Here is an 11,802-nt window from a genome sequence, read left to right on the forward strand (position 1 = left end):
ACAAGCTGTATTTTGGCATGTAAAAAGAATTCAGGACAAGTTTCTTTCACACAGCTTACCAAGTAGGGGCATATGATGTACCAGAGTTTAGGACTTCAAGGCTGCTGTAAGGTGGTTCCCGGGCTCTTCTGGTCCTCACCCTCACTCAATGTCTTTTTGTTGGTGATGTAGTTCAGCAATGGATTACTGGGCCAGAGACTTGTTCAAAATTCCTCAGCAGTAGCAAAACGCTGTTGCCATTATAGGTAGCCAACTCCAGTAGTAGCATGATCTACATGGACCCCCAGCACTTGCCCCCAATCTGCCCCGCAAGCAACCATGCTGTCTAAAATATACATCATGCTTAATTGTGTGAAAGAATTCTACATCTAGCCAAACAACAAGAGCTTGCAAAAGCCAGCCCAATAACATTTAGAGGATTCTCTCTCCAAAGCAAGCTTGCCAATGCCTGAGTGCCCACACACTCTATTGGCACCAACCTCACCTCCTTTTACAATGCACATCCACCAAGATATCATCGCCTGTGGTGGTTGAGCAGGCCTCTCCAACAAACAAGGTGTTTTCAGATGCACGTGAATGAACTTACCAGAAATACTGGAAGAAAAAAATTCACTCTCTAAGATATAATGACAGAGCTGCTCTGTGATCTAGACCATCCCCCTCTCCTGCATCCTTTCTGTTTTCCTCTGTCTGGCTGGACCTCCACCTCAGCCCAGAAGGATGTGTCCTTTCTAGTCAGAAGCCCTGTCATGGCTTCCGTTTCCAGGCCCTGATTCCTGGTTTTCTGCAGCCAGGTCTCAGTTTCAAGGTAGAGTCTTCAGATCCCTTCCCTACCCTAACCACAGTGTGGGCTTTGGCCCCATCCTTTACTCTCTACGCCACCATTCCACATTATGGTCTTCGGCCCCATCCTTTACTCTCTACACCACCATTCCACATTATAGTCTTCCTGTCCCTCTCTGTGACCCAGGACTACCCATGACTGACTCCTCCAAACAACAAGCTGTTGAACCAGGTGGCATCAGAAGGTAGAAATGACCTGATTGCTAACTTGAAGATTTCACAGAATAGTTCATGAGACAAGGAATATCTTGAACCAGTGAAATGACATAAGAGGAAGTCAATGAATTCTAACCTCAAGGATAAATCCTACAGTACACTGGCTGTCAAATTCAGCTACACACTGGAGCCACCTGGGAGCTGTTCATAGTACTGACCGCTGGACCACCCACTGGCCCTGGGCTGATGGAATGGCTCTGGGCTAAGATGGGACACTGGGGTTTGTAAATTACCAATTGAGTATAATATAAAGCAAACTTTCAGAACACTGCTTTTTCCCCACATGAAGAACTGTGTGCATACAGATGCAGAAGTACACAAATCTGCAGCATAAGGCTCCTTGAGGGCCATAGATTAAAAGCACTGTAGTGACCAGCACCCTGGCTAGGCACACCACCAGCCCCCTGGAAGCCTCCTATTTCCACCTTCCAGGTTTTTGCAGCCCTGCCATCCAAGCATGGAGGAGTCCTCCCTGCTGAGAAATTTCAGTGTGCAGAATGGAGAGCCCTCTCTCCTGGGAGTCCCTGCTTTGACAATAAGTGCACTGGAGAAGTTGAAATCAAGTGGGAGGCACATGGGCAGGCTTCCTGGATGAGGCCCTATTGAAAGGAGGATGGGATCTGAGGAGTGGACCAGAGAGAGGAAAGATGGGAAGTACAGCAAGTACATTCAGAGCCGAGGTCAGGCCCAAAATACAATGTTGGCTGACAAGAGAGCCCTTGCACCAGGATCAACAATTTTGAGAAGGCAATGAGGACTGCCTGAAAAAATCAATTCCACAAAATTCCATGGAAACCCACTCATCACAGCTTTCTGAAAACACTGGAAATGTAGGTTTCATGAAAGGAACTCTGGGTGACAGATGGCAAAGTTTGCCAAATGCAAACATGCCTACCAGCTCTGAGAAGCCATTCTCATTCACACTGCTTCAACCAGGGAAAATCCCCATGTGCTCACTGAGAACAAGTTAGCTTGTGCCACTTGAAGCTGCTTCAACAAACAGCTTCACTTCTGCACTTCTAAGCTGTTCTCCTCAAGAACTTTCAGAGCACAGTTCAGGCATGAAACACAAAGGGTGCCAGAAAGAGATCTCTTGAATCTAGCATCACCAACTTTCAGTGAAAAAGAGGACCAGCTGAGAAGATCAGTTCTCCAAAGTCTCACTGACATCCATTTTTCACACTCATTTACAACATTCACTTGAAGTGCAGGTGCCCACATGAGTGAACTGTTTTTTTTTTTTTTATCAATGGCACAGAGGCTTCAATGTGTAAGCATGCCTGTCACCTGTAAGAAGCAGTTTTGAATTCTTCTGGGTCCACAGAAAAAAAAAATAGCATGTGCTCACTTACAACAAAGTTAATCAACAAAGCAAATTGAAACTGCTTGCAGCAAACAGCTTCCATTCTCCCATTCCCTAGCTATTTTCAGCAATCGCATCCAGAGTCCAATTCCAGCTCAATATAAAATATGTGCTCCCAAGGAAGCCTGTATAATTGACACCACCCAACTTGGGGAGGCAAGGGGAATGCTGAGAAGATCAGTTCTTCAAAATTCCTACTTTTTCAGAAAACTCATTGAAAGGCAGGGTACTCACTTGCAGCCATCAGTGGTTGACAGATGGCACAGAGGCTTCAATGTGAAACCGTGAATGCCAATCATTACAAGTGCTTCTGACACACTCTAGTGCAACCTGGGACACCCCAAAGTGCTCAACGAGAACACACTTTGTTCCTGCAAGTGGAAGCAGCTTGCATGAACTGTTTCAATCAGGAAATTCCAAGCTCTTCTCAGCAAGCACATTCAGAGCACAGTTTTGGCCCAATAGAAAAAGGGTCCTAGCAAGAGGGTCCCACACCTACGATCACCTTCATAAGGTAGCTTCCCATCTTCTGTGTGGAAGTGGGGTTCTCCTTGGCCCTTATGCTGTAGAGGAGACCACTAGGAGCTAAGCTTCATGCAGGACCATCTGACCTGGACTTTTTGCAAGCCCTATGAAGCCCTCACACAAGCTCAAATGCTACAGGACTTTGCAGACCAGTCCATGCAACAGTAGACATTCATTCATTGTCTAGAGTCTACAGGTTCCTAAATGCATGGCATTCATTATCATCAAATGCACAATTTTGATCAAAAACCATCACAGTAGATCAGGTAACAAATCATCACAGTAGATCAGGTAACAAAAACATATATATTTTAAAATAATCATATGTTAATGGGAACAACAAATACAGGATAGAGTAACAACTGTGTTACTAAACAAGGTGAAAGACAATGGCAAACTATAGATTCAAACTTTGAAGCAAATAGTAATCAATGTAAATATTCCTGGGCTGCCTCAGCCCCGCCCAGGCACACAGCAGCAGAATGGTTTTGCAAGCATCCTCAGGAGGGCTGGAGCCTTCTTTGCAGGACGAGAGGGAGGTTGAGGCTGGATCCACTCATCATTCTTTTGGGAGAGGCTCCTTTTCCTCAGCACGAAGTTGGGTTTTGTGTGAGGGTTCTTTGCGTAAAAAACGTTGGCCTGCACTGGAATCCTCAGCTCTGGGGAGAGAGGGGTGTACAAAATAAGGTGGCTCAGGAGGTGCTCCCTGGGACACCCCAACATCTGAGAGCCTGTGCCAGAAACTAACTGAGCCACACACCTGAGAGCTCTCCAATTCAGCACCAATACCAACAAGACAGCCTCCACAGTCCTCCCTGAGGAAGAACTAGGCAGAGCACTTTAACAGACCTAATGTCTGTTCCTACCAAAGGCTTTGGACTCCAACACATCCCAGGTCCTCTTGCATCTGCCAAAGCACACCACTAGGGTTTGCATCTGAAATCTCCCACAAAAGGCTCTTGTGCCGAAGATTCAGACCCCACATGAGCCATCTTCACAGGTGGGTTTGGAAGGAAGCATTGGATGGTGAGTGCTCTGATGTCAACATGAAATTCTCATTCAAGATGAATACACTACTGGGAGGTGGTAGGGACTGGAAGAAAGGTTGAGCATGCTTGGAGGAAGACCTAAACAGGAGTGCGCCCTGGGCAACAGTACCTTGTCCCTGTTGGCTCCACTGAATCCTCATTCTCCAAGTAGAGGTCCTCCTTCTCCTCTCCGTCTTTCTCTCTCTCCCTCTCTCCCAGCCTTGTTCTCTCTCTCCCAGTCTATGCCTTTGTGGCAAGGGCTGAGGAGCTCTCCACTGCCACACACTAGAGCTTTATGGACAGCCTCAGTGCACAACCAAAAAGAAAGTTGTGAAACCCAGAGAAAAGGCCTAGGATTCCTCAAGTATGGCCACAGTGAGGACAGGCTGACCAGCACGAATACCACATTAGAGCCACGCTTCTGCGTTGGTGGAGCCTGCTTCCATGTGAACCAGGCTTCTGAGAATGGAGGCGACATTCCAAATGCTGCCCTCCTGAGAACAATGATTCCAAAGACCAGCAAAGGGACTGCTTCCCTTCGACATGGTGTATGGCCCAGTGGTGCCATGACCCCAAGTGGGGGAATACAACAGCCAGCTTCTCCTTCCTCTGAACACCTCTTTCCTGTCGCCCTCCTCTAACCTAGAGCTGTTCTCCATCCCTTCTGGGTTGGATGTGGGGATCTCTGCTATGAATTTCTTAGGCTACCAAGGCCCCAGACAGACTTCCTCTTCCATAGACTTTACTAACCTAACAGAAGGTTAAGATAGGAGACAAGTGATCCTAGAACTCATTGGGATGGTGGTCTTCAGCGTACATAGGCTGGGATAATGGCTGCTGAGGTGTTTGGCTCACAAAAGCCAACCAACCAACCAATGAAAAAGCGCTGACATTATTATCAGATGAGCTCTGTGGCTATGTGCTCAGGAAGCCCTCATCTGACTCTAGTTAGGGATCATAACCTGGCTATTGGGATCACTCCTTGGCAAGTGGACTCAGGTGCGGAAGACCATGGAATTTATGCAGAAACAGATGATTCAAGCTGTCTCCCAGGCTGTGTTTTCTTCCCAATTTCATCCTGTTACTGCTTGCTAGAATCTTGGCAATGCTCTGCCCAGGCAGTGGTTTTCTGGTCACACAGAAGGCTTTCAATCCTACTGCTTCAGTCCACAAAATGCCAGTTCCATCTTTAGCCCATGCATTCCCATGTTCCTCTGAAACCACTCCTATCTCAGACCACAGAACCATACTGCTCCTGGAAAGAGGCTTTCCTCCTCACTTCTCAATGATGTCAGCTTTGCATGCGTCTTCATGTCCTGGGCAGGGCACCTGGTGGGGAGCCTCACTAGCCACTGGGGTATACCAAAACACCTGGAGAGCTTACACCAGCAGAAGTGCAGTTGGCTTTGTGCACGAGCCCAACACACCCTGTTGGAGTGTTCTTGGGGGTCAGAGACTACTCTTTGGTGCTAAGAGTTGACCTGAGTCCACATCCTGACCCTTGCTCTCTGTCATCTGATTGTTTCACTTACTCTGACGGTGAGAGATGATTTGGCCCAGCTCATATTCCTCCGGCTTCTCCTGAGTAAGCAAGTGTAGCTCGAGGGCCCTGCGGATGATGACAGGAGCCTGATCGTGGCAGGTCACCTGGAGCAGCATGGGAGACAGGCCTTCAGGAAATGGGCCTTGAAGTGACTACTCAAGGACAGTGGGCAGGGGCATTCTGGAGGCACCTCCACTCTAAATACAAGGGCAACATCCATGACCCTACTACCTGAGGCTGACCTCCTGCTCATCGCGTGGGCTCTTCCCATAGGCTACTAGCCCAATCCTTGTACATAGGACTTCCTGGACTTGCCATTGCTCTTTGTGGAGCTGCACTTCTCTCCAAGTGAAAGGACCCCACTACCTGCATACAGATGCAATCTCATCCCACAAGTTGGGAGGAATGGGACAATAGCCTCCAAGATCCTAGGTCTGCCCGAGGATGCAGGCGGCATTGGGAATGGCCTAGGCACAAAACCTAGAGGCTTTGGTCTGGATTGCCAGGGCCCAAATCAGACCCAGGAACATGACCACACACAGGAGTGACGAAAGATAGCCACGAGAGCTCCTGGCCTCCAGAGGCTCAGTGCTGGCTGGGGTGTACGAGGGCACCTCATCCGGCAAGGGTGGTCATTGGGTTACCTGGACATTTAGTGTGCTTGCTCCACATCCATACTGACTCTGCAGAGAGACCCTCTCAGCTCCTTGTTCAAGGAACATGCAGAACCTCATACTGGTGTCCTGCTCCATAGAGGCCAGCATCCCATACAGGGGAACCTGCAACCTAGGTCCTGGCCTGTTCTCATCTGTCACCCATACCTGCCTCTGCCCTTCTGGACTGCATGCTGCCACCTGACACACAGACTCCCTCAGACATGGCGGTGGACAAGCTGCTGCTCTCCCTCATCTCAGCTCCAGCCCTTCACACTGACCTCTTCCTTGTTGATTCCCATCTATCCTCCTGATCATCCAGAAGCTCCAAATTCAAGAGGGCATGAGTAGTCCATGGTATTGGACCAGTGTCTGCTCCCCACCCAGGTGTAAGCACCAGGGGACACCCCTGCTCCCAGGCTTACCAAAACAGTCTTGGCCATCTTTGGACTTTGTGTTTCTAAGTGGACACGAATTAAGCAGGTGTCTCCCACCTGCTTGTGGGAAAGCGGCCTGGAGGACTTGCAGGTTGATTCTGAGAACTGTGGGGGATGGAACATCAGCAAACCCAGAAACAGAAAGCCACCCCAGCCTGTCAGTTGGCTCTATGGGCTTCTAGCACATATGTCCAGGTGCTCAGGCTTCTTATTTCCCCAGGTGGGAGTGGAATGGCAGCACAAGTACAGCTTGAATAAGGTAGGTGTTTACCTCCTTTCCCTTGACCTCGCGGCATTTCCTCACGATGAAATAATATTTTATTTGTGGATTCATGGACAGATACATCAGTGAGTGGTCAGGGACCTTGATTTCTGCAGAGCAAAGTGGAGAGAATTGTTAGGTGGCACTCAAGGATTATACCACAAAACACCCACAACCCCTGAGAGTCTCCGCCAGGGCAAGCCTGCACCAGAATTGAGAGCCCTCCTATCCAGCTACAGTGTCACCAAAGACTCCCTTAGTGATTCTTCCCTGGAGAAGATGATGTACAGGATTCTAAACCAAAAGAGCACCTGGCAATGGAAACAGCACCTTGGGCCCAGAACTTCTCAGTGCAGGTTGGATCTGCCAAAGGGACACTGCTAGGCTCTGCATCAGGATTGGCAAAGGCTCCGGTGCTTAGGCCTTTCTCCCCAGGGCAGCCATGCTCACACATGGGCATTCAGGGAAGAGTTGGATGGTGGGCGAATTCATGCCCTTGCCCTGGATGAATCCACTCATGGATGAATACACGAGGGGAGGTGGTATCCATCAGAGGTGTGTTGGGCATGGACATGGGAGGACTTCAGCAGGGTGGTGCCCTGGAGAACTCTATTGTTTTCTAGGATCGCTCTCCTTCCCCTTGTTTCTCATCATGAGCTGTCTGCTTGGTACTTTTATTCTTGTTCTTGTTCTACTTCTGGCTCTTCTTTCTGTCCTGCATCTTCTTGTAGTCCTTTCTGGGTCTTTTTCCTGTTCTTACATGACTCCTTCTTGTTCTTCTTCTTGTGTATCTCCCTCCACCCTTCCTTCTGTTCACCTCCTTCTTTTTCTTCTTCTGCCTCCTGCTCTTTATCGTGTGATCCTCTCCCCACTCAGGAGTGTCTCTTTCTCCTCCTCCTCCTTCTCCTTCTTTCTCTGGCAATGGTGGGGCATCCTGAGGAGTTCAAATCTATCACACTCTTCTGCCCAGATGCAGCCTCTGTTCAGTAGTCCAAGATGAAATCAGTTCTCAATCAATGGCCAGGAGTGAAACCAAGACCAAAGACAAGTGACTTCCTTTCTTTGTCATTGTCACAGTCAGGAAAGACTGAATAACAGACACCGCATTCTGGATAGGCTTCTACCTGTGGTAGTCAGCACCTCATCTGGACCAGGATTGCTAAAATAGATTCCACCTCCATAAAGCTTCCCCAATGAAAACAAGGTTTCCAAACTCTAGGAGAGGGCCAGCATCACTGCCACCCTCCTGCCATAAGGCATAGATGCCATCACACCTAGTGGGTTCCAGGCCCCCCGTAGTCCTCCCTTTTGACGTCTGTTACACACAAACCTCCCCTGGTCTGGAGCCTGCTCTCAACTGATGCTTGGGTTGAAAGTCTATTTCTGAAATCACCTTTGTAGATTCTCGGTTTGGTAATTCCTTTTGACTGGCTTATTTTTTTACCAGGGATAAAACCAGAGGCACTTAAGCACTGAGACCATTCCCAGGCCTTTTTACTTGGGTAGAGGGTCTCCCTAAGTTTCTGATGCTGTTTGGAAATCCCCATCTCCCTGCACTGCCTCCAAGTCCCTGAGATTCGCAGACACTGCCCCTTGCCCAGCTCCTTGCACCTCAGTCTTCCTCATGTGTGAGACAGAGCCAACTCAAATGAGGCGGTGTGTGAAAATGGGAAAACTCACTTACGTGCCCGACAGATGGTGGGTTCTACTGTGGACAGGCTGGGATGGTGGAGGCTAGGAGTGTCGGGCTCACAAGAAAGGAAAGATCACTGGCATTGTGGACAGCTCAGCATTGTGGCCTCTGTTCTTCAGATGCCCTTCTTTGTTGCTGGAAGGAATAATAACCTGGCCATTCTGATATCTCCAGGAGATGGGCACCCAGGCACAGAGGACTTGGAGTTGTTCCAAAAAGAACCCAAACAGGCTGTCCCCTGGCCTTGACTTCCTCTTCACTGAGTCCTGTTCCCAGTTGCTGCAATCCTGACATTCTTGAGTAGGCAGGACTTCTCATATCCTGGCCATGGATTGGGACCTGTGCGGCTTCCGTCCATAGCAATGCTGATCCAATCAGGACCCATGCTCTGCTCCTCTTCATTTGAAGGCATCCTTATCAGTGAGCCATAAACCAAACTGATGATGGATTGAGCCTCTCTCTTCCTTGCCCTCATCGATATTAGCTTTGCATTGCCAGACCAGGTCCAGGGGAGAACACGTTTAGGGAGGTCCAGCAGCCCCCTGGGGTCGCACTGAACACCTCCACATTGGACACGCCCATCACTGCACTTGGTTTCCTGCACCAGGCCCACCACATTCTGGCTATTTTAGGGCCAAGGCCCACTTTCTCTTGGCTGTGAGTTATCCTGAGCCCACTGTGGATCATGTCTCCCCAATGTCTGATTGTCCTACTTACTGTCATGCAGAGACATCATTCTCAGCAGCTCAAAGTTGTCCACATCCTCATGCTGCAACAAATTTTGGTCCAAGGCCCTGCGGATGAGGCTTGTCACCCTCTCCTGACACGTCACCTAGATCAGGGTGGGACAAATGTCATCAGAGAATGGCTTTTAGAGGAGCTACCCAGAAGACTGTGGTCAAACATTCAGGAGAAATCTCAGCTACATATACAAGGGCACAATCTTGTTATCCTGCTACCTGAGTGTGTCCTCCATATACCCCCTGGGTTCTTGCAACGTGCTACTAGAACAATCCTGGTACAAATATCTGCCTGTACCTGCCATCTCCCCTCTCCCTGGGGAGCCACATTCCACTCAGGTCAAAGGACCAAACTGCCTATGCGCAGACACACTCTCATCTCACTGAGATGATAGCAATGGGCCAGGGATCTATGCACCAAGTGTGCTCTGGGATGCAGGCTGCCTTTGTGGGTGGAAGAGGCAGATGCACTGAAAATTTTGGTCCTGACTGCCACTACACAAAACAGACTCAGATACAAGAGTGTGCACTTGAGTGCTTCATGATAGCCTGGAGAGGCCCTGGTCTCTGGAAGCTCGGTGCGGGTCTGGTTCTAATGATGTACTTGACTCAGCACTGGCAGTCACTGAACATATCTCCTCTGCAGCTGGACACCTGCAGCATTAGCGTGTCTACTGCACATCCATAGAAATTCTGCCAAGAACCCCTTTAGTTCTGTATTTACATACATGCAAAGACTGACATTCCGAAGCTGTGGCATGACCCCCCAGGTGATCCCGACCCCACATTTCCACACCTAGTCATGCTAAGGAGGTTCTCTTTCCTGCCACCAGGAACACACCCCCTCCTACATATGTGACAAGTCACTGCCAGTTCCTCTGCTCCAACCTCACTCATTGAGAATACCAAGTTCTAGGCACTGCAGCCTGCACCCTGGACATATCTCTGCCTTCATCTGTCCACAGCACTTTCGTCTGCACTTCTGGCCTGCCAAACCCACAATACACAGGCCCACTCACCGCTGCAGCTGGGCATGCTGAGGCTCTCCCCCCTCAGGTCAAGCCCTTAAGACTGACCTCTCTCTTCTTAATTTCCCACGACAGCCCCAGGGTTAGCTGTGTCTCCTGCCTTCCACTGTGTGGACACCCAGGAGGCAGCCCTGCTGTCGGGCTTACCAGGATGCGCTTTGTCTCCCTAAGGCTATGTCCCTCTAGGAGGACGTGGACAAAGCGGCTGTCTTCCACCTGCTCGCTGGAGTGAAGCAGTGAGGAGCTGCTACTGGTGACTTTTCTCATGCACCACTCATTGCTTTGGGTGGCCTGGGGCAATGGTCCTGCAGCCACCGCATAGCTGCTGCTCACAGGTGCTGGGATCCTGGATGCCACTGCCACAGAAGGCTCCACGAACTGTGGGGGATGACAACATCAGCAAAGCCCAGCACCTGCACCCCACCCAGCCTGGCATTGGCTCTGTGGGCATTCAACAACATCCATCCAGAACCTGAGGTTCTTGTCCCCTTGGAGGATGTGGAGTGGCACCAGGAGTAAAGACTGAAGAAGGTGACTGTTTACCTCCTTTGGCTTGACTTTAAACAACTTGCTGGCAGCTGTTTCCCGAAGAAGAAAGTTATAATCCACTCTGCCATCCAGGGCGTAATATACGTTTCCATCTGCAGGGATCCTCAGCTCTGGAGAGGCAGGGGCAGAGGCATGGTAGGTGACACTCAAGGAATACACTACCCAACATCCCCCACAACTGAGAGCCTCTGCCAGCTCAGGTCTCACACACAGACCTGAGAGCCCCCGAATCCAGCTACTGTTGCACCAAAGACTCCCCACTGATTCCTCCCTGAGGATCCTCTATGCACAGGAGGTCCCCTACAGGAACACCTTTCAAGGAAATAGCCCCTTGTACCCCAGACCCTCTTAGTTCACGTTGGACCCACCAAAGACAAACAGCTACACTTTGTATCTAGATTAGTCTCCAAAACTCATGTGTTGAAGGTTTTCTCCCCACTGCAGCAATGATCACAGGTGGGTTTGGGGAAAAGCACTTGATGGTGGGTGCCTCCACCTTGCCAGTGGATTCATCCACTCATACAGGGCTACACTAATTGGAGAGGTATGGTTTGGAGGTGTGTTGAGCCTAGGTGGAGGATGTCCACAGCAGGGCTGTGCCATCCAGAGATATATATTTCTCTTGAGTTTCCCACTTCTGCATTTTCTCCTCATGAGTATAATTCTCATTCACATTTTTAATCAATTTATTGTTATACTTCTTGTTCGGCTTGTGTTTCTCCTTCTTGTTCTTGTTCTTCTTCATCTTCTCCTCATGCTTCTTCTTAAAGTCATCTTGACCTTCTTATTCATGGTCTCCTCCTTCAACTTATTTTCATTTTTCTACTCCTCCTTCTCCTCCTCCATGTCCTCCTTCTCCTCATCCTCCTCATCCTTGTCCTCCTCCTCCTCGTCCTTCTCCTCCTTGTCCTCCTCGTCCTCC

The 11,802-nt window shown here is 49.4% G+C and overlaps 1 protein-coding gene across 1 annotated transcript; it reads right to left on the reverse strand.

Moving 5' to 3' along the window:
- Window positions 1-3,234: 3,234 nt before the first annotated feature.
- LOC144369023 (uncharacterized) lies at window positions 3,235-10,699 on the reverse strand. The gene is made up of 6 exons (XM_078028094.1): window positions 10,479-10,699; window positions 9,281-9,395; window positions 6,880-6,980; window positions 6,597-6,713; window positions 5,508-5,622; window positions 3,235-3,606 (listed from the first exon to the last, which is right to left on the reverse strand). The coding sequence occupies exons 1-6, from the start codon at window positions 10,596-10,598 to the stop codon at window positions 3,401-3,403; spliced, it is 774 nt and encodes a 257-aa protein (XP_077884220.1). The 5' UTR covers window positions 10,599-10,699; the 3' UTR covers window positions 3,235-3,400.
- Between the last annotated feature and the right edge of the window lie 1,103 nt (window positions 10,700-11,802).

Source organism: Ictidomys tridecemlineatus, chromosome 12, assembly GCF_052094955.1.
Source record: "Ictidomys tridecemlineatus isolate mIctTri1 chromosome 12, mIctTri1.hap1, whole genome shotgun sequence".
In the NCBI taxonomy this organism is placed as follows: Eukaryota; Metazoa; Chordata; class Mammalia; order Rodentia; family Sciuridae; genus Ictidomys; species Ictidomys tridecemlineatus.